Source organism: Drosophila busckii, chromosome 3L (assembly GCF_011750605.1).
Source record: "Drosophila busckii strain San Diego stock center, stock number 13000-0081.31 chromosome 3L, ASM1175060v1, whole genome shotgun sequence".
In the NCBI taxonomy this organism is placed as follows: domain Eukaryota; kingdom Metazoa; phylum Arthropoda; class Insecta; order Diptera; family Drosophilidae; genus Drosophila; species Drosophila busckii.
The window spans coordinates 8579508-8601310 of record NC_046606.1 but is presented as its reverse complement, the minus strand read 5'-3'; the positions used below and the strand labels follow the sequence as shown (position 1 = coordinate 8601310).

The following is a 21803-nucleotide window of genomic DNA, read 5'->3' as shown; positions in this document are numbered from 1 at the left end:
AACATAAATTTAGCCTGACAGTCAATGCAGAGCTGTTTAAACATCGTCGCGCTGCTCATAGATTTGCCAGTTAGCCAAGGCCTGCACCATTTGGTGTGCCAACTGTGGTGTGGCTGTCGCCAACAGACGCCTCGACATGATATCAAAGTCTCCGCCAGCTGGATCGATAATGACCCCACCTGCCTCACGCACGAGCAACACGCCCGCAGCCACGTCCCAGGCGTGAGGAAAGAACTCAAAGTAACCATCGGCAGCGCCCAATGCGACCAGGCAAAGATTCATTGCAGCAGAGCCAGTGGTGCGTAGGCTATAGAGGATTACACATAAAATATAAATTTATTGCTTTTATATTTCAATTCAATTTACGAAGATATAGAAGTCCATAGCTTACGCGTGTGCCTTGAGCATCATTTGCTCAGCATTGCAGATCTGTCTATCAATAAGTTCTCTAGGGAAGTTGGCCGCTTGCAGCTCATGCATAATCAGCGCTCGTTGCAGCTGCGTCTGCCCGCTGACTCTAATGCGTTGCCCATTGAGATAGGCGCCGGCGTTACGCCGCGCCGTGAAGCGCTGCTGCAACAAGGGATTATAGCAAATGGCCAGTTCTGGCTGCTGGTTCAGCCAAAAGCCCACTGAGATGCAGCTATAGGGAAAGCCATGCACAAAGTTTATGGTGCCATCAATGGGATCTATAATCCAGGTGGGCGCATCGCTTAGTTTGCGTCCAGTGGCAGCGCCGGCCGTGCCCTCTTCGCCTATATAAACATGTTGGGGGAACTTTAGCTGCAAGCCTTGCATCAGTTGCTTTTCAATGGCGCCATCTGTAGTCGTGACCAAATCCCTGCTGTGCGCCTTGGTCTCAAATTTGCGCAACTCTTTGCTGGCCTCCAGCAGTTGCTATTGAGGCAGCAACAAATGAACTAACTTTAGACTGTGTATGACGCCGCTCACCTTGCCTGCCTGATCGACCAGCTGGCAAATCTGCTCTGCGCACTGATCCACATTAACCATTGTGGACTTGCATCTGTGGCAGCGCAGGAATCCATACAAGATACGTTGGCATGCAGATTTTAGCATATTTTACATTTAAGGCCCAGATTTAATTCTCAATATTATACACGAAAAATTTAAAATACATGGCAATGCCTTCTAAGAGCTGGGCCAAACTGAATCCTCAAGAGTTTTTCTTCGGTGGCAGCTGCGAGCAGACGTCCAGCGGTCCTGTGGGCTTTGAGATAGTTGGCTTAGGTGGTCTACGCTCATCGTCATCTCTTGGCTGTGGCTCATACTTGACAAGCAAGGCAGACAATTCCTGGGCTAGCTTTGGACTTGAGGCGCAAAGCATGCGACGTGACATTAAGTCCACAGGCTGCAACGATGGATCCACTACCACACCGCCCGCTTCTTGCACCAGCAACACACCCGCAGCCATATCCCAAGCATGACAGCCGAACTCGTAATAAGCATCCGCGAATCCTTGAGCCACCATGCACATGTTCAACACCGTGCTGCCCAAGCTGCGCAAACTGCAAGTTAAACTTGCATGAGCTTAAAGTGAAACTTGTAAATCTATAAATTTACTTACCCATGCGCCTTGCGTGCTATCTGATCAATGTTTTTCAGCTTCTTATCCGCAAAGGTGAGATCCGTGCCCAGCTCGTGTATGATCAGCGCCTCCGAGAGCTGGTCGCGTTTGCTGACATTCAAAGGCTTGACATTCATGAAGGCGCCATAGCCACGACGCGCTGTGTAGCACTGATCCAGGAAGGGATTCCAAATGATGCCAAACTCCGGCTGCTTCTCCTGCCAGAAGGCCAGTGAGACACAGGTGTAGGGAAAGCCATGCGCAAAGTTCATCGTGCCATCGATGGGATCAAGAATCCAAGTGGGCGCTGCCGTCAGCTTCAACGCCGAACGCTTATCATAGTCGGCCTTGTTCTCCACAATGATGCTGCAATGAAGCTGGGCTAAGTATGTGTGCATGTAATCTTGGCTACCTACATACATGTGATCGGGATAGACTTTGCTTATGCGCTTCTTTATCATTTCCTCTATACGCCCGTGCCATTCGGTGTACATGTCCCGGCGAGTGCTGGCCGAAATGAATTTTGGCTGCAACTCGAGCGCCTTCATCAGCTCAGCTGTGGCCAAGCGCACACTGGAGAAGCCCAGTTCGAAGCAGTCGTCCATGTTCGCGGTAGAGTCACCGCACTGGCCTTGGCTGGTTGCACCTGGCTTGGCAGTCTGCTTCTGGCCAGGCTTATTGGGAGGCGTCATTTTGCCAGAGCTGCGACTGCAGCTCAAAAGAAATCCTCTGAGCGCTGTTTGCATTTGTCCAGTAATGTCCAAGAAATATTAACCTACTAATTTAGCTGTATTTTATTATCGAATGTGTTCAATCTGAAAGTCAAGAGGAAGCCTGCTGTGATTTACTCATCCCGTGGCAAGAACAATTGTGGCACAAGCGGTAGAAGTTGCTGCGCCAGCTCTGGACTCGCAGCGGCCAGCATGCGACGTGACTGCGGATCGAACTCACCGCCGCAAGGATCCAGCACAACACCGCCTGCCTCCAGCACTAAGGGCACACCGGCGGCAAAGTCCCATATATGTGGACCACAATGGAAGTACGCATCACACATGCCACTGGCCAGCTGCGCCAGATTGAGAGCTGTGGAGCCAAGCGAGCGTATGCTGCAGCAGCATTTAATCCAAAGCATTGACAATCAAATGCCTTTCTGCTTACCCCTGCACCTTGGGCAATAGAGCGTGCATGGCTTGCGTGCTTGCCACATCGCCAGCTTCAGTTCGGCGCACGGACCACTCCACATAGACCAGCGCATGCTGCAGCTTCTCTTGTCCACTAACATGCACACGCTGCCCATTGAAGTAGCTGCCCTTGCCACGTTGCATGACATAGCTCTGCCGCAGCATGGGATTATAGATCCAGGCGAGCTCACACTGCTTCTGCACATATAACGCTATCGAGCAGCAAAAGTGTGGAAAGCCATGCACAAAGTTCATTGTGCCATCAATGGGATCAATTATCCAAGTGGGTGCGTCGCTGAGCACATTAGACTTGGCTGCACCTGCTGTGCCTTCCTCGGCTATGAATTGATGCTCCGGAAACACTTTGCTTATGCCCGAAATCAGCAACTGCTCCACTGCCTTGTCTGTAGTCGTTACAACATCGCGTGGATGTGACTTTGTTTTAAAGCGTAGACCATCACGCAAGGACTTTAGCATTAACTAAAATATGAGTGCATTAATTAGTTGACATTTTAAAATTCTTTAAGGCTTACTTCACCACTTTTGTGGATTAGGTCTGAGATTAGTTGACAGGCCTGCCCACGCTCAGCCTTGGAGAAACTTCTCTGCAGCGCTGCAGCTTTGAAAGCCTTATTAGTATTTAAGAGCGCCATTAAACGTTTCAGAATTGTAGACAGTAAATGCTTTGCAACAATAAACTTTATTATACACATTTATATATGATTCAATAAATATATGTATGTATATCTTAACGCCAACAGCCCAACTAACGAACTTTATATAGTACATTCATACGTAGTCTTCAATACTTGGCTGCTTACCACAAATAAAAAGAAGCACTACGTTTCATAAAATGCTCTCGCTTAGCAACGTTCATAAATAACAGTTATAATAATAATAATACTCTATAGGTTAGCGTACGTAACCAACAATAGTGATATGTATAAGAGCAAAGCTTACAGGATATAAACTCTGCTAGCAGCAGTAACTTCAATGATATGTTTACGTTGCAGCAAGTCTTTTGACTATATAACACATATAAATATATATATATACTAGTATTTAGTATAGTTGTTAAACTTTTAGGAATGCCAACATTGATATGTATCGTTTTCGAACTTATTAACTAGTATAGCAGATGGTTGAAACCCAGCAAGGGAGTGGACTTACGTGCTCCATGGTTGGTGGTGCCTTGAAAATGAGCAAAATACAAAGTATAATTAACAATACTACAACACAAAATGGAATTCAAATGAAAAATTATGTGTTCGGTTTGTTTTTGTGGGTGAATATGTATTTCTTTTTGAGGGAATTGTGTTTATATTTTGTTTATATCAATGCTACTAAAAATACATACAATAATTAATATAATTAAATTTGTATCACAACGAATCTAGCAAAAACTTAAGCTAAGACTACAACAAAGAAACAAATGAACTGCAATCAAACTATATATGCGTGCTAATGTTAGGACATATAGTATATACGCTAAAGAATCAATCAATATAACACTTGGTCACACACACACGCAGGCAACTGCTTTAAGAACTAATTGGAATATGTGAGCCCGCACTGGGGTCCAACAAGTTAGCGTTAAACATTAAGTTAGTATAGTAAAGTGTAGGGGGAGATTTACAAGATGCACGTATAATATAAATACGCAGTTAAGGTTGAGCTAGCGCGAAACTCTAGAGTAGCTAGAAAGCAAGTGTGCATGGTAATCGCTCTACTTGGCCTCTACAGGACGATTGGCAAACAGTTGCTCCACAATGTTCTCATCGGCCAGCGTTGAGATGTCGCCCACATTGCGATCGTTGACTGCAATCTTGCGCAGCACGCGACGCATTATCTTGCCCGAACGCGTTTTGGGCAATCCGGGCGCATTCTGTATAACATCGGGCATGGCAAAGGGGCCAATGCGCTCACGCACCATCTTCTTCAGATCGGCAATGAGCTTTTGATCAAACGGCTCGTTCTCATTGGGCGTAATGAAGCAGTAGAGGCACTCGCCCTTGACCGGGTGTGGACGCGAGACCACAGCCGATTCGGCTACACGTGGATGCTCTGTGAGCACAGATTCCACCTCGGCTGTGGACATGAGATGGCCCGAAACATTCAACATATCATCAACGCGGCCAGTGATCCACAAGTAGCCGTCAGCATCGCGACGAGCGCCATCTCCGGTGCAGTAGAAGCCAGGAAACTTGGAGAAGTATGTATCCTCGAAGCGCTCGTGATTGTTGTAAAGCGTGCGCATCATGCCTGGCCAGGGCTGCGAAAATACCAAGTAGCCCTCACCTTCACCCTTGATCTCAATGCCGCACTCGTCCAGCAAAATGGGTTTGACGCCAAAGAAGGGAAACGACTGCAAATGGCAAACGAATTATAGAAATTATAACAAAACATAACTCAAAGTTACTTACGGCTGAGCCTGGTTTCATGGGCGTGGCACCGGGTAGGGGCGTTATAACGTGACCGCCAGTTTCTGTCTGCCAGAAGGTGTCCACGATGGAGCACTGCTCCTTGCCTATATAGCGATAGTACCAAAGCCAAGCCTCGGGATTGATAGGCTCACCAACGCTGCCCAGCACTCTGCAGTAAACAAATTTAATCAAATCTGCGCTATCAGTCAGTCAGTCATGCTAACTCACTTGAGTCCACTCAGATTGTGCTTGAGCACAGGTGCTTCTCCGAATTTCATGAGCGCACGTATAGCTGTGGGCGCCGTATAGAACTGCGTCACCTTGTACTTGTCAATGACGCTCCAGTAGCGATCGTTCTCAGGAAAGAAGGGAGTGCCCTCGAACTGCAAAGAACACACGCATTAGCTAAAAGTTTTTCATTTGATTGCTAGACTTACAATAACTGAAGTTGCGCCATTGGCCAGTGGACCATAGACCACATAGGTGTGGCCAGTAATCCAGCCCACATCGGCGGTACACCAATAAATATCGCCGGGCTTGTAATCAAACACAATCTTGAATGTCGTGGCCGCATAGAGCAGATAGCCAGCGGTGGTGTGTAGCACACCTTTGGGTTTGCCAGTGGAGCCGCTGGTATAGAGCATAAATAACGGATCCTCAGCATCCATCCATTCGGGATAGCAGGCTGGCTCCTTGTCCTCCATCTCCTCATGCCACCAGTAGTCGCGATCATCGGTCCAGGGTATATCCTGCTCCACATGGTTCTCCTGGCAAGGCGTTACGCGCTTCAAATGCGACACCACAATGCACTTCTCCACTGCATGACCCATCTCCTCCACCTTCTCCAAAGCTGTGTCGCACAGCGCCTTCAGATACAGCGGCTTCTCGCCACGCCAGGCGCCATCAGCCGTGATCAACAGCTTGGCCTTGCAATCGTACATGCGCTCCGCCAGCGAATCCGGTGAGAAGCCCGCAAACACAATCGAGTGCACGGCGCCAATGCGTGCGCAGGCCAGCATGGCAATGGGCAGCTCCAAGATCATGGGCATATAGATGGCCACGCGATCGCCCTTCTGCACGCCATGATCCTTTAGCACGTTGGCGAAGCGGCAGACCTCCTCCAGCAGCTTGCGATAGGTGAGACCACGTGAGTAATCGTCGGGGTGGTTGCCCTCCCTGCAATATGCAAATGAGGAAACACAAATTATTTAATGTTTGGCACGCTGCCCACTTTGGGACAGTTTAAAATTATACAGGGTGTCAGCTGGGTAAGTATTTTGTACTCAATTGTATAATTTACTTTAATTTTGATCCTCCTAATTGCAGTAATTTCAATTGCACGTGCCATAACATAACTTGTTTAAGCAACAAATGACAGTGGGTGTCAATTATGTTCGACCCTCCCAACGCCGCCCACTCTCACTTGCTGCTCAATTGGCGATCTACTCTTTTGTTCTCGCAAACACAATAGCAACAATAAATTCAACAGCTGCAATTACCTACATATTTGTATTTTATATTTATTGCACAGTATATGCAATAAGTGTATGCACCAAATATGCATTAAAAATTCATTGGACGCTCGTTAATTAAAAGTGATTTGCTTGATTTAAAATTAAACAATAAACTCACTGAAAAGCAAAAAAAAAAGTACATGAGAGTTTAAGAATATTTTTTAGTTTAATGCTTGTAGATACTTTTCAATTCATTCTTGCTAACAAACTGTCTATGAAAACCAGTCTAAGTCTAAGCTTTCGAAAGCTGCGGCTAAGAGTCGTGACTGCAACAAAATCTTGAATTTATTTGAAGGACAACTGCAATTGGGAAAGCAATTGTTAGGCCTAGGTTACCTTTTTTGAAGGAAAATCAATTGTTAGGCCTAGGTCACCTTTTTCGAATTTCCACAGTTCGTAATTTATAACACAAGACAAAACCCAAAATAAAATACTTGCCAGTCTAGACAAGCAACAAGTGCACTCGAAATGACTCAAATATGTATTGTAAATGATTGACTAAATCTTAATAGCAGCCACTACCGGGTTATCAGCTTTTTAGTCATTTGCAGCGATAAGTTTCAATCAGCCACAAACGCCTTGATCGGAATCAGGAAGCGCATTTGCTGAATTGTGACGTAGCCAAAGTTAATTTTAGTACAACATTGACACTTTGTTTTGGAGCAAAGTGCGCGAATTTATTTCGGACGAAATGAATGAAAATAAAAGTGACCAATACGCTTTGTTTCTTATGAAACATTTAAAAGAACATGCGAAATTACATGATAAAAATTAGTAATAACTTAAAAATATTTGGAAACGTAAACAATTTTGTATCTTTAAAATTAAAGGCACTCTACTCAAGGCCAAAGCAAACTTACAGTTTTAAAATCACAATGCTATTCAAACCATTACGAGCATTCTTGCTAGATGACTAATTTAGATTAACTTTTGCCGGCTAGCTGGTGTGATGGCGTGGTTTTGTTATATAAAATAACAACATGTATAAAGTGATATTTTAAGTTTTAGCCGAAAAGCAGTTGACGCACACTTATCGCTAAATAAAACGCAACTCATCAATGTATACTAAGTTTAGTGCCAGACAATGAATTTTTGAAGCTGCATAGAAACCAATCAGCGAAAAAACACCTCATGATCTTGACCGCCAATTGCGTGGTTTATCTCTTGTGCTTATCAACATTTGTATGAAAATGTTTTTCTAAACAGTACGCGTGTTCACTTGACTTGTATCATGTGGGTAAAAAGAGAGCAAGAGAGAGGCAGAGTATTGCGAAGAACATAAATCTAAGCAAATAACTCAGCTGTTGATTCGCGTGTCCAAATCAAATCGCAACAACAACAACAAATCGCATCGAATGTTTTCATTTGTTGTTGGATTAATAGATTGCGTGAAGACTCTAAAACAATTGCTAAAAGCTTTTGCCAAAGCGTTGCTTGTGTGTATGTGTGTGTGAACAGACGGCCCTACAGTTTGAGAGCAACATCGTATGATCAGAGCCCAGACAAGCTGGAGACGTTAATTTGAAAAACGTGTGGCCAAGAGCAATGCGCTGTGTTTTGCAATTGAAATTGAAAGAGAGTATTTACCAAAGTTAAGGTTAGGCCCATTATAAATTTACATGTATATAAAAAACAAGCACAGGTAGGTAATTGCAAATGAAAACAAGCAAAGATATGATGATTACCTAATTGCAAATAAACAAACATATTGTTATTGGTGTTACTCATTCTCTCGAACTTTAAATGTGTCAGCACTATTTCGCATATTCAACTACACACAAACATACATACATATATACATACATAAGCATGCTTGTATGCTTTTTGTAGGGTAAGTTTGATGGAAATGCTTTCTATTGCCCTCTCTTTCTGTCTGGTCGCGTGATTTTTTTTAAACGCGCAATGCAGCCCAAACTGTAATCTGATGCTGTATGCTTCTAAAACTGAATTAAATGTGATATATTTAAGCGTGTGTCTGTACTTTGCCCATTTTTCTTTAACACCTTGCCGCTGTCCATGCTCATTGGCCAGACAGACGCAATGACATACATTAATGCGTTACTTTGAATTTAACGTGAATTTTGTGCGTTCGCAATAAAATTAATTTGAATAAACAATTTGCGCGCCATGTTCAAATTCGTCTGCTTATATAAACGCTTTCGAAAGAGAGTGCGGCTTAAGAGAGTGCAGCCTAATCTTGTCACAAAAGTTGATAAAAACAATTCATATTTTATCTTTGACAAATTGCAGATTTTGTTGCTTTCTTAAGTTTTTATGACATTGTAAATATACTATAGGTAAACTCAGATTTTGATTTGCTTGGTTTTGCTTACGCTTAACTTTATTGTTGTTATCTGTTTGTGCTAATTGTTGCTAATAGTGTGCGTGCTATCTTATCTATCTTTGCTATTCAGCTTAATAGTGTTGCCGTTTTAAGATTAACGCAGCTGTTCACCCCGGACTGAGCTTGACCTTGTGCTTGCCTTTCATATACCTGGCTTTCCATTCTATTGCTATTCTCACTTCAATTTCGTTCTTCATAATTTACATTTCTTTTCACATGCTGAACTGCACTGATAACCCCAAGCAGATTACGGAATTAACATTTGCTTAACATGTCTTGGAACGAACGCATTGATTTGAACTTTGCTCAAAACAGACTTGGAATAGAAAAAAGAAATTCTCCGCAAATACGTAATACGCCTTCGAGTGCAATTTTTAAGGGCTTGAACAGGTGCTGAAGAGCACTTCCATTTAGCACCTGACTACTCAAGAGACAGATAAATATAAACATGTGTCGTACACACTTCAATCGTGATTATAAATTTTAATTTGCTAACACACACCTACATATGTGGACATTTGTGTAAAAGTTTATCTTCATTTACGATTCTATAAACATCTATGCGTACACAAATATTTGCTCAAAACTAGGCGTCGTTGCCATTAATTTAAAGCAGCCTAGACAACAAAATTAAACAAAAGAACTATAAAATATACGCGCCCGAAACTTTGCATGTACTTATGGACATACAAACCTATTTAGATGTAAGAGAGTATGTTATACCAAAATATTTAGTCAAGAGACTGATTAGCATACGTTGTGTATCAAGCAAGTAATGTACTTTATCTTTATTTATGCTATCTCAAGATTTGCAAATTCAAATAACCCCACTGAGCTATATATCTTAACATTAGCAGTAATGTAAATGTCTATTTATATCAGTTTGCTAGATTGTAGCTCCCAATTCAACATTGATTTATTTTTCCAAGTCAGCTGTCAACTTTCATGCAAGCTCAATTTACCAAGAAGCTCTGCCCTTGAAAGAGAGTGAGAGTGTGTTGGTATGTATGAGCGTGAGAGAAAGCCCTGTCAAGTGACAACAGTCTCAAGTTAACATTGCAATCATCTGTTTGTCCTCTAACGAAGGGTGGTTTGAGGTCGGGTGGTTGTTTGGCCTACGTCACGAAAGCGTTTCGTAATCGCAACGTAGGCGAAAGCAAAAAAAATCAATACATTGTTGTCCTTTCACGTGTCTGTTTTCTTACGACCTACCAACTGCAAATTGTGTTGTGTCCTTCTCCACTTACCAGTAATAGGCAATTTGATCACCCAGGCCGTTGCGCACATTGCGATCCAATAGATTGTAGCAAATGTTGGTTGAGGCGCCCTCCATCCATTTGATTGAGATAGGTCCCTTGGAGATGTTAAAGTTGTATTGCATAAACTTGGAGGCATCAGCAGGTGTTTCCCAGTGGAACTGCTTGGCTATCTTTTTCCAAAACTCGGCAGGATTGTCTAAGGACTCTTGATAGAACTTCGTGTACTCCTCGAAGCTGGATATGTACGCGTTACGGCTGATTGCCGGATTTGGATTGTATATTGATTTTTCCGCTGGCATTTTTGGTCCGGCCTTCTATGTTTTTGTTCTTGATTTCACTTGTCTTTACTCTTGCCTCAACAATTGTCCTTTATTTATTCTCTATATAGCTTATATTGCAGTTAGTGGTTTTTGTATGCGAGAGTGTGCTTGGATTTGTTTGTTCTTTCACTTGACGCAGCGCACGAATTTACGTGTACCTCACGATTTGAGTTTCATTTGAGCACTGAAGCTTTTTGCCAAACACCGAGGGCTTTTTTCGCACGCAAAGCTTTTGGACAAGCAGCTGAGCGCACTCGCCCGGGCTCGTGCCGCGAAGTTCAAAATATGCGTGCTTATCACCATCTACGGTATAACAGACAGTGACAGACGTACGACTGGCCCATCAAAATCCTTATCAGTTCGACAAGCGTATGTTTCCATTCATCTTGTCGTCATGCCTATATGTACTGTGTCCTAAGTCATTCGTAATTGCTCTTGCTGCAATCAGGTGATGCCTGCCAATTGCCTCAGCAACAATTTCTTTTACATAGTGGACTACCGCTGTGAACTTCTCCGGTTCGTATTGGCGCTCAAGTACTTTTTGACTCAATTGATAAGCGATTTAAGAGAACAAACAACAAATTTCCACTCGTACTCTCTTTGGTCGACTCTCCTGGCGTTATTATCTGTGTACTGTGTACATCCGTGGGGGATCTATGACAGTGCTGACCGCAGGTCAATTAAATCGCCGATTGTGTATTTTTGTTTTAAGTGTAGTGTTTGGCTTTACAGTTTATTCTTAAAGCGTAGCGACAAGTCCAAATGCGACAACAACGTAGTTTGGTATAGATATGTAGATGAGTTTGTTTGTTTGTAAGTGTGTATGTGTGAGGATGTTTGTGTTTCCATGAGATAACAACGGGCAACGGTGTAGATTGAGTTTGGTGTTTTCCATTAGCCTCTAATGGTCAGAGCTGCTGCTTAGGAAAGTCTTGTATTGCTCTTCAGTCATGAGTTTTTGGTATTCATCGGGCTTGTTAAGATCCACCTTGAAAAGCCAGCCTATAATAAGGAAAATATAGTAGTTAACTACAATTTTACTTTTTTTTTTAATTATTCACACCTTTTTCATAGCAGCTGCTGTTGACTAGCGCTGGCGTATCCTCTACCATCGCATTCTTCTCTGTTACCTTGCCGGATACGGGTGAATAGACCTCGCTGGCTGCCTTGACGCTCTCCAAAGCGCCGCACTCATCATCCTGCTTCAACTCTGTGCCAGGCTCGGGCAACTGAGCAAACACTACATCGCCAAGCGCTTCCTGTGCGTAGCTTGAAATACCCACAATGGCCTTGTTGGCGTCCAAAAGTTCCACCCATTCGTGCTTGTCAGTATAACGGCGCTCTGCAAGCAAACCAAAAACATTAGTCTAGAGCACACAAATTGATTGCATAAACAGCTCTACCTTCTAGGATGCAGCTGACATGGATACTACGCCACTGCGTCGTTAAAGGAGTAGCGCGTAGCTGACGGGCAGCCTGCACACCCACACGTGCCAACTTTGTTATGAAAACCATTTTCCGTTGCAATTTGTTAGAGTTGAAATATTTATTGTCAGCTTGTCAACGCTGCCTTGAGCTTCAGAGCACGTCTCAAATTAAAGTGAACAAAATATTAACATGTGCACGACGTTTAACAGCCGGCTCTAATGTTTTTCATCGAAATGTTGTTGCTAAAACTAACTTCTTATCAATATTATTGCTTTTCGTTGAACTTTCTGACCTGCGACGTAATCTTTGCCGGCGATATCAAACACCGGAATTAACACGTATCATCCATAGCGATAGCGAATGAGCAGTGCAACAAAGAATTTTCTTGTTGGTGCGAGCGAGTGGCAGCGATACGGCTCGATAGGCAACCAAATAAACATTTATGTTATTAACATTTTCTGTTAAGTACTTGCTTGTAACGCGCAATATTTAAAATGCTGCTCACAGTCATATGATATTAAAAGTAATAGGCTGTTGTACATAATTTTGTCTTTTAGCTTAAATATATAAATAGTTTTGCTAATCTTTAGGCTTAGCTAACGCGTACATCAGTGTTTATTAAATAATAAATCGTTGCTGGGGGCTCTCTTATCAGCAATTTTGAAAATATAAACAACAATCAGTTGGACTGGACGTGCAAAGAACAATAAATGTATTTAGATTAATAGCATATATTTACAGTAGCAATTGTCTGTAGCCATAAAAGTACATAAATATGTTTGTATGCATACATTGTTTACACATAAATAAATAAAAATTAATATGCAAAATGAGCTCCGATAAGAACTATTAAGGTGGCGACGAAAGTTTGTTACATTGAACTTAATTTTAGCTGCTTTACTGGGGCGGTACTTATTTGAGAATTATGTGAATTATTGCTGGTGGCATATGCCTATGGTTTAGTAGTGTGGATGGCGCAATATGCCATTGGGATTGGGGCTGGGCTGCGGTGAATAGTCGGGCACTGGAAAGCCTGCAGTAGCAACGATAACAGTCTCTTGAACAGGACCCTGAGATTGCTGGCGTGGAGTGCGGCTGGAATTGGGAGCAGGATATTGCTGGAATGCGTCAATGTTGCGGAAACGGCGGTCCATTAGACTTGCATCCTGTGACATGTGAGCTGCACGCACTATTGCTTCTTCATTGACCTCAATGGTTTCAGCAGTGGAGCGGGTTTCCGGAATATAGGCTTCGTTACTATAAGCCTGCACCTTGATACTGCAAATAAGATTTTAAGAAGTTGTTTATTTTTAGGTCTTAACAAATTATGGACATTGCATGCTTACGTCTCATCTTCGTAGGCGCGTATGGGTGCACGTGTAGTTAGAATGTCGTCCGAATCCTTGCGTGGCATGAAAAGGGTTTCCTATAATAAAAACAAAGCTATGTCAAGTAAATTGAAAGCAAACATTCCAAATCTTCAAACCAGTTATCAGCATGGGCAGTAAGCCAATTTATCGACTACTGCGACGGACGCCTTCGGCGTTATCAGTTGCCACCTTTAAATAATTATTCAGTACATGTGTACATAAAGCTAACTTTAGACATGTCGCAGTTCCGAGCACTGACGTCGCATTTTTGGTAGCAATATAAAACTGCTTACATGAGCATATTTTTGAAAATAACCTATTGATCTTGGTTAGAACGCTTAGTCGCCTGACAAGCGGAATTTATAGATAATTATTATTATTATCACACATGCCCTCATCATTCGCATTCCTACAGCACCTACTCACCGTGTCTTTCTTATCAAGAACAATTTGCAAGGCGCGCGCTAATAGATAGACGAGCAGACCGAAGTTCATCAGCCACAGCACGAAGCCTTTTAAGGAGATGATCATCATGGAGAGCGCCGCAACGCCAGCGGCAAGAAGCTGCGCACCATTCGGATTTATTTCCCCCACATTAATGCTGTTCGCATTCATGGTTAATGCCTTGGCGTGGAAGCGATCATAGTCAATGCCAAAGATGACGCCCGCAGCAACATCCATTGCACAAACGATGGCCATAAAGCAGACCCATGCGTAGATGGCTCCAAGGGTGAGCTTGACATTGTCTTTGCGCACGCCTGAAATTTATTTTTAATTATTTCGATTAGTTGAGGATCCATCAAGTTGACAAATGTATTAATGAAGTAATCATGTCTATAGATAGAAAAGACTATTTACTTGACTTTCAGCAAGCGTGGAAAGTTAAGAACCCCGTTTACGCTGTTAAAGCAAAATCACCATTTATTATACAATAGCACATACATATGTAAGTACGTATGTACGAACGTACATGTCATAAAAATAAACAAACTAATCGCTATCAAATAACGCTTTGTTTTTGTTTTGTGTGGACTTTTGATTTTATCTTTCAGCTTTAGCAGCGTGATAATAAAATATGCTATTGAAATTCCCAGTTAGATAAAACTAAAACCAATTTACTCATCCCAAATACCAGAGCAGTGAATAAATGCAATGAATCATTAAATTGTGTGAAATGCAATTGAAATCAATTTTTCAAGCAAATTTTAAGCTGAAATACATATATCATACTTTTTATCTTGGGAATTGATATACTTCGAATGGCCTGATAAAATTTATATTTTTTGTACTTACATGCCAGCAGAACAATCGATACGATCAGCCAACAAACTGAAACCCCGAGGTAAACGCTAGACCATATCAAAATATCTTCTTGCGTGAATACAGTTTGCACTGTGTAAAGAGTTCCGGTATTATAGTTTTGGTAATCCGAGGTCGACATTTGGCAATTTCCGCGGAAGTAAACATCAAAGAAGACCAACTTCAGATAGGAGCCCCAGGTCATATAATCTGATATATAAAGCTCGCAATTATAGGCTAAAATGGCTGTAATAGTTAAGCCTATCCAAATACAAGCTTGCACCTGCAAAAATAAAAGCAAGCCATATAGAATGAGTGTATAAGTGACAGTGGAAGTGGCCGTCAATGGATTTTTGCTGGTCTGTTTGCTGAGTCAACAATAGCTGCCTTGATAATGGCCATTGATTGATTAGGCGCAGCTGATCATAATGGAAAAGCAATAGATAGTTTGCACTGAAAGCTCATATTGCACCTGAATCTGCAACTTTATCTCTGACTGTATCTAAAAACAGCAGATGGCCAACAAAATTGCTTATCAATGCCTGGAATGAGGTCGCACTCCAACTTCAAACTTCCAATTTAATTTTTTAACTTCGTGTATATGTATATATGTATGTATATATTTCTTACCATGCCAAGTGCACCAGCCCAATTGGTCCATAGCTTGAGGCTATCAAAATGTTTGATGGCTACCTTTGGAGTTCCGTACATTTTGCGTGTGTTTCTCTTTCGTGATCTTGGCGGTTTGCCTATATTCTCATACCGCGCCCAACACTGCGCTGTTTACTGGTAATTAGAGAGGGCGTTGGTTACGTTTCGAGTGTACGACGTGCTTCGAACAACTAAGCACACCGGACACGGCGATTCAGCTAGAATCGTAACAAACGCCAATTAACTTGCGATTTTTTTTTTGTTCTTCGTTCTTTTTTAATTTGTTATTGCAATGCGTTTATTTTTCGATAAGCACACGATAATGGCACACTTTGAATACAACAACAATAACAAATAAGAAATATACGGCTACAGCAGCGGGTAGCAATTCAAGAAATGGCCAATAAATTTACAGTGCCCACACTTTTATTTATATGTGGAGAATTTCGACTTTTACGCTGATATGCGTTCGCTTTTCGTATCGTTTGTCAACTGACTGAAATTGGTTCTTTTTGGCCAGTGAGAGCGAACCTTACCAAATATCGGCTTGCGTTGGTAAATATGTACCTTAGTATGAATTATCGAAGGGTGGGAGTGCACTGACACTGATAAGCGCACGAGCTCTCATTGCGAAACGTCAGAGAAATTGAACAGCTATATTATGTCTTATCTTTATAATAACCAACATTAGTGTTGTACATATATAGTAGTAAAATATGTTTATCAGCAATCAAATACTTGTGTTTTATAGTCTGTGCATTTAATAATTTAAATAACGCGCGCATCTAAAGCGCCATCTGTCGGAAAGTGGCAAAAGCTTTCTACACGCAAGAATTATTATATTTAAACCCAAATATCTTACACTGCTGTTATTTGTTGTATACATGTAAATTATATGATACTTTATTTAATCTATATAGATATAATATATAAAAACATATTAATCAATAAGCAATGATGCGGGAAGTCAATTAAAATTTGAATAGCGCGCGCATTAAATCGTCAGCTATCAGGGCTGCAAGTAAACCAGGTCGTACAACAATCAAACCGCGACTGACGAATTAATTTCAAGAAATAGCAAAGCATGTTAGTTGTAGTAAATATGCACTTCAATAAAGTATTATATATTTTAAATTAATAATAAGTTATTTATAAATGTATTACACTCTATTTTTGGAAACTGTACCATATTATTTATATTGCATGACGCTGACTGCATTATCTGTAAGTGCAGCATTGCTGGCTTGAACGTGTACGCTCTCCTAAGAAGGCCGCCATTTCCGCAGCGAGAAAACGTGACAACTGGCTGTGGTCAAATCAAATATCGCACCAAATAAGTGCGCAAGAAAGGGATGGCTAGAGTGCACGAGTACAGCGCAGAATTTTTTAACCCTAAAAAATACAGCACTCTCGATAGACTTTAGTACAGTCGAAGTGACGCCGCGGCATACGAATGTGAATTGAAAAAACCGACAATTGTTGTTGCTCGCCGATTAATTGAGAATAATAATAAAAGAACAACAAGGTACTGCACACAAGCAAACTCGAGCAATAATTAGTTAAAAGAATTGTGTGGCAGTAAAGCAGCGAACATACTAAAAAGCCGTGAAAAAAAAAACAACATAATATACTAGAGTAATAGCCGTACTCACGCACACATACAATACACAAATACACAGACAACATGACCAATCAACTAAACCCGGCCACCTATCGCAAATTCAATAATTTGCTCAGCAGCGGCGCTGTTACCGTCACCGGTCCCGGTCAGCCGCGTGTATTGAAAACGACGCGGTTAGCATCCGCCGGCGGTGGCTCCAGCGTTGCAGCTGTCTCGCAGCAGCAATTGGATTCAGATGCGGGCGCACGTTGTTACATTTGTGACGAGCTGCTACAGCTGAATCAAACGCAGACATCGCTTACGGAAATGTGCACCACGCACACATCAACCAAGTTTCCCAACAAGCTAGCGCAGCTAGTGGGCGAGGGATTCCTCGTAATAGTATGCAATGAGGATTTCGTTTGCTCGCGCTGCACTAATCTGGTCAATTACTACGATCGTTTGGAGAACGATGTGGAGCGTGTCAAGTCCAATTTGCTCAACTTGCTGAACAAAAAGTATGGCATTAACGAAGACAGTGGTGGCAACGTGGCCGAGGCGGCGGGAAGTCCGCCGCTCAAGATGCAAAAGATGCAGGGTGGCGCTGCCAGCCGATCACTGGAGGATTCCTCTAGCGGCAACGAGCTACTGCGCACACGCAAAGTTGTGCAGCAGTCCACACCAGGTGAGTTAGGCAACCATTTAATTAGAGCCTGGCCTTATCCAAGCATTGTTTTGTAGTGTCGCAGCAGTTGAAGCTAGCGTCGACAACGCCACAGACGCAGGTGCAGCGCAAGGCAACAAAGATCTACAAGTGCACATCGTGCGATTACAAGACCTCGGACATGCGGCTGTTCAATACGCATTACGAGACCTGCAAGCAGCAGACATTTCAGTGCAAGACCTGTCGCAAGATCTTCCCACATTTTGGCGCCATGAAGCAGCACATGGTGCGTGACCACAGCACCGCCATGGACAATACCTGCGCCATGTGCCACATTAACTTTGTAAACGAGGCCAGCCTACGCAAGCACATGGAGTCCAATCATGCCACCAATGTGCTCGTGACCAGCACTACCACCATACCAGCGGCTGCAGCTCAAGTTACTGCAGCTGCTGTTGCTGCTACCACCGCTGCTGCGGCGGAGTCGATTGCTGGGTCTGCCTTGTACACATGCAATCACTGTCAGTTCAAGTCCACGGACAAAGGTGTCTTTGATGACCACATGCGGAAGCATTCTACCGGCAAGCCGAAGCCGTTCAAGTGTCGCCTCTGCTCTCAGCGCTTTGAGACACGCGAAGCGGCCACCGTGCATGCCAAGCAGCATCAGACAAACTACTTCAAGTGTAGCCAGTGCTCGCTAACCTTCTCCAAGCGCGAGCTGCTCGTCAAGCATGCCGAGATGCATCAGCAGTCTGCGGAGAAGCACAGTACAACTGGCGGCGCTGCTAGCAACACCCAGAAGCTACTCCAAGAGACCATTGACGAGGCGCTAAGCGACAGTGTACCCGCCCAGGCAGGCGCAACAGTTGTAGCTGGTGCAGCTGAGGCTGAGAACAACATACGCTTCTTCTCCTGCAGCATTTGCTCGTTGACCTTCATCCAGGAGACGTACTACAACCACCACATGGAGACACACAGACGTGACAAGAAGAGTGTCGCTGCTGCTGGTGGCACCACAGCACTTAATTCCGCTGCCACAGCACTGCTGAGTGACGAGCCCAACGATGGAGGCGTCGGAATGAAGGATGAAACTGGCGAGCAGAATGCTGAGGCGGATATTGAGAGTCTGTTCGAGAAGCTGCACTCGGAGAAGAGCGAAGGCGAGAAGATCGCTGGCAAGAACGAGATGGTTATCACATCGCAAGATGGTACAGGTGGCATCACCTTCAACATAACCATACCACAGATGGAGGCCACTGGCGAGCAGGCCGAGAAGGATTCGCCCAATTCACAGACACCCGTCTCGGTGAGCATTGACATGCCCAATCTGGATCAGGCCGAAGAGGATGAGTCTCAATCCCAAGGCAGCAGTGACAGCAAACCCACTGAAGCCGACAACAAATCCAATGCACCTGTGTCCATGCCCAGTTTAGATGATGATAATGAAGCCACTGCCAACAGCACTGTGGACAGCGTAGACAGCAAGCCAGCCAGCGGTAAATCAAGCGACAAAGCCGGCAGCAAGACAGAGTCGGCTGCAGGCAAAGATAAGCACAAGGAATCTGCGGAAGAGTCTGCCGAGGCACAGGCTGAGAAACGCGAAGCTGCAGATACACCCAACACGGAGCAGTCAGCCGAGTCTGCAGCCGCTGCTGAAGCTAGTGAGTCTGAAGCCGCCACCGCCGCTGAGGCTGAAGCTGCCGAGGCAGCGGGTGGTGAGCAACACGTAGCCATGGAGTTGGATGAAGCCATGCAGGCTCAAGTGGATGGCGGCCAGATCAAGTTTATTGTCAATGAGAACGGACATCTGTTGCAGCTGGACAACCACATACTGACCGATGCGGAGGGCAATCAGATCATAGTGCAGGACCCAGAGCAAATACAGCAGCTGCTGCAAAGTGTTGGCGTGCTTCAGTCCGGCGAGGGTCTGGAGGGCGAAACGCTGCAAATGATGACCGATGGCAATGGCCAGATGGTGCTCGTGCATGGCGATAACAATGAGCAACAGCTTATTGATGCCTCGTTGCTCAACTCTGAGGGACAGCTCATTATACAACAGGGCCAGGACGGCGAGGAGGGTCCACATGTCATCAGCGAGGACGGCACACGCATACCCGTGTCTGTGTCCTACACCGAAGATGGACAACCCATAGTGCAAGTTCAACAGCAAGTGCTTGAGCAAGCGCAGAGCAACGAGGAGGAAAAAGAAGACAGCGCAGCTGCTGGCGAGGAAGCAGCCGAGGCAACACAGACAAGCGAAGCGGAGACTGCAACCACCACAGCGGCAGCTTCGGTGGCCACCACAACAGCCACAAGCAGCGCTGGTAGCAGCGCCAGTTTCTACGCGCTCGAAGAGTTTGCCGAAACGAAGACGGACTAGGATTGGGATGAACCGTACACGATAGTGGAGTATAAAAGCGGATGGTAAGCAGCAGAGCATGAAATAAAATGAAAAAAAAAAGAAGTTTACTAATTTCAATTTACTTTTGCAGGTGTTCACCAATTTGACTTTAGATAGGCGTTACCAAATCCTTGGAAGGCTTTGGCGTACACATTCATTACATATACAAAAAAAAAAACATGCATTTCATATAGACAGACACACACACACACTTACACATACAAACGTACACATAGCATACATACTTTTAGCATATGTATTAAGACTCCAGTTGACAGCAAATTCGAACCGAATTATTGCTTGGATTTTGGCTTCGATTCGATAATTGCGTGAAAATCATGTTCATGGCTAAACATGTATAGGATTAGATTTTAGCATACAAAATAACAAAACAAAAAAAAACAACAAAAATAATTAACACTAAAGATGATTGAATTTTAGTAAACATAAACACATACACACACAAGAACTACATAAATAATTACAAACTATAAATAAAAGCCTAAGAAAAATGTAAAAAAATATACATATATATATAAATACAATTAGCATCTCCTAATTGCGTGTAATCCAATTTGTATTCCAGTTTGACGATTAACAGTGTCAGAGTGTGGAACTCACATGTTATCATTATAATACATAACCACTCAGACACACCCACACATGCATACATACAAACACATACACATACTGCACATTGTATGTATAATTGAATTGTATTGAAATGGAAACAATGTAAAGATATGCGAACGTGTGAAAAACAAAAACAAAACTCAACAGCGAGCTTGTCTTTGTGTTTTTCTTGGTTTTGCTTGGTATTTGATTCGCATGTTGACGCTGATTTGGGTTTGTCGATAAGGCCGCGATATGTGATGTGCGATATATAGAAACATAATGCAAGCTTAAGAAATTAATTTAAATTTGCAAATCATTTGAGAGATCATTCAACTAAATGGTTAACATTTTGCGCTATTGTTTATAATTTTATGATTTGCACAATAATCATTTTGTTGTACTCTTAATTTGCCTTTGTGTCTCATATTTTTGGCAACTCGCATTAAAACCTCAAAGTTGCTGCAAGTCTTTAACTGATGCTTAATCTTAATAGGCATTTTAATTGAGTTTGCGGTGCAATAAATCCGTGGTTGGCATTTCATTTGGAAACCTGTATGCGCGTGGCTGTAAAAATTATGGAATAATTCTGTCAGCTGTATTAATTTATTAAAAAAAACGAAAAAAAATGTAGCTGTTACTTCCGCTTTCATAAATTAAAATTTTGCGTTGTGTATTTTTTTAACTTTCTAACTTTGAACTTTTGCCTTTGGTTACGGGCTAATTTGTCAACCTTGCAGTACTTAAAACGAAATCCAACTTTGGTTAACTTGAGAATGTGTGAATAAATAAACCTGAGTGAAGGACGCTGGCTAAGTTGAGATTACTTTTTTTTTAGTCTTATTAGTTGCAGCAGCGGTTTTGTTAGTTTACTAAACGGCCTTTTGGTTGACATTAAAAGTTAAATGTGACAGCTCTTGAGTTTATTAGTCTGGTTACATAATCTTCAATTTAAAGACGCGGTCAATATTATGCAGTGGCCTTAATTTGCATGTGGGCGCAAATGAGTGGCAGTGGCATCAATTTAAATGTTTTCGATTTCGAAAGGCGTTCTAACCAAGGTAACATACGCATGAATGAATTAAGATACTTACTAACGGCTGACAATTGCAGATGGATTTATAAATGTCAGCTATGGAACTTGTTTATCCA

At 42.8% G+C, this 21803-nt stretch overlaps 7 protein-coding genes across 12 annotated transcripts; 1 reads left to right on the top strand and 6 right to left on the bottom strand.

Moving 5' to 3' along the window:
• Window positions 1-13: 13 nt before the first annotated feature.
• LOC108600003 (inositol monophosphatase 1-like) lies at window positions 14-1096 on the bottom strand. Of its 2 annotated transcripts, none has more exons than XM_017987286.2 (3): window positions 952-1096; window positions 392-897; window positions 14-307 (listed from the first exon to the last, which is right to left on the bottom strand). In XM_017987286.2, the coding sequence occupies exons 1-3, from the start codon at window positions 1075-1077 to the stop codon at window positions 37-39; spliced, it is 903 nt and encodes a 300-aa protein (XP_017842775.1). In that variant the 5' UTR covers window positions 1078-1096; the 3' UTR covers window positions 14-36. The 2 variants fall into 2 exon arrangements, with proteins under 2 accessions (XP_017842775.1, XP_017842776.1); XM_017987287.2 differs by having other exon boundaries at window positions 216-307; window positions 367-897.
• Window positions 1069-2416, bottom strand: LOC108600000 (inositol monophosphatase 1-like). The gene is made up of 3 exons (XM_017987280.1): window positions 2006-2416; window positions 1586-1951; window positions 1069-1526 (listed from the first exon to the last, which is right to left on the bottom strand). Exons 1-3 carry the CDS (start codon window positions 2329-2331, stop codon window positions 1175-1177), a joined length of 1044 nt encoding a protein of 347 aa, XP_017842769.1. The 5' UTR covers window positions 2332-2416; the 3' UTR covers window positions 1069-1174.
• Window positions 2281-4087, bottom strand: LOC108600001 (inositol monophosphatase 1-like). 5 transcript variants are annotated; one of them, XM_017987282.2, is made up of 4 exons: window positions 3300-4087; window positions 2744-3246; window positions 2537-2691; window positions 2281-2363 (listed from the first exon to the last, which is right to left on the bottom strand). In XM_017987282.2, the coding sequence occupies exons 1-4, from the start codon at window positions 3477-3479 to the stop codon at window positions 2356-2358; spliced, it is 846 nt and encodes a 281-aa protein (XP_017842771.1). In that variant the 5' UTR covers window positions 3480-4087; the 3' UTR covers window positions 2281-2355. The 5 variants fall into 5 exon arrangements, with proteins under 5 accessions (XP_017842771.1, XP_017842772.1, XP_017842770.1 ...); XM_017987283.2 differs by having other exon boundaries at window positions 2333-2400; XM_017987281.2 differs by lacking the exon at window positions 2281-2363 and having other exon boundaries at window positions 2413-2691.
• A 10-nt stretch (window positions 4088-4097) lies between these two features.
• On the bottom strand, window positions 4098-10835 carry LOC108599998 (acetyl-coenzyme A synthetase). The gene is made up of 5 exons (XM_017987278.2): window positions 10295-10835; window positions 5627-6365; window positions 5418-5572; window positions 5190-5358; window positions 4098-5131 (listed from the first exon to the last, which is right to left on the bottom strand). The coding sequence occupies exons 1-5, from the start codon at window positions 10603-10605 to the stop codon at window positions 4493-4495; spliced, it is 2013 nt and encodes a 670-aa protein (XP_017842767.1). The 5' UTR covers window positions 10606-10835; the 3' UTR covers window positions 4098-4492.
• Window positions 10836-11325: 490 nt separating this feature from the next.
• On the bottom strand, window positions 11326-12351 carry LOC108600004 (glycine cleavage system H protein, mitochondrial). The gene is made up of 3 exons (XM_017987288.2): window positions 12030-12351; window positions 11690-11968; window positions 11326-11628 (listed from the first exon to the last, which is right to left on the bottom strand). The coding sequence occupies exons 1-3, from the start codon at window positions 12139-12141 to the stop codon at window positions 11528-11530; spliced, it is 492 nt and encodes a 163-aa protein (XP_017842777.1). The 5' UTR covers window positions 12142-12351; the 3' UTR covers window positions 11326-11527.
• Window positions 12352-12737: 386 nt separating this feature from the next.
• LOC108598687 lies at window positions 12738-15838 on the bottom strand. The gene is made up of 5 exons (XM_017985408.2): window positions 15354-15838; window positions 14718-15006; window positions 13851-14182; window positions 13401-13480; window positions 12738-13332 (listed from the first exon to the last, which is right to left on the bottom strand). The coding sequence occupies exons 1-5, from the start codon at window positions 15432-15434 to the stop codon at window positions 13014-13016; spliced, it is 1101 nt and encodes a 366-aa protein (XP_017840897.1). The 5' UTR covers window positions 15435-15838; the 3' UTR covers window positions 12738-13013.
• Window positions 15839-16798: 960 nt separating this feature from the next.
• Window positions 16799-20430, top strand: LOC108600935 (zinc finger protein 37). The gene is made up of 3 exons (XM_017988772.1): window positions 16799-17659; window positions 17716-20062; window positions 20131-20430. Exons 1-2 carry the CDS (start codon window positions 17059-17061, stop codon window positions 20016-20018), a joined length of 2904 nt encoding a protein of 967 aa, XP_017844261.1. The 5' UTR covers window positions 16799-17058; the 3' UTR covers window positions 20019-20062; window positions 20131-20430.
• Window positions 20431-21803: the final 1373 nt, after the last annotated feature.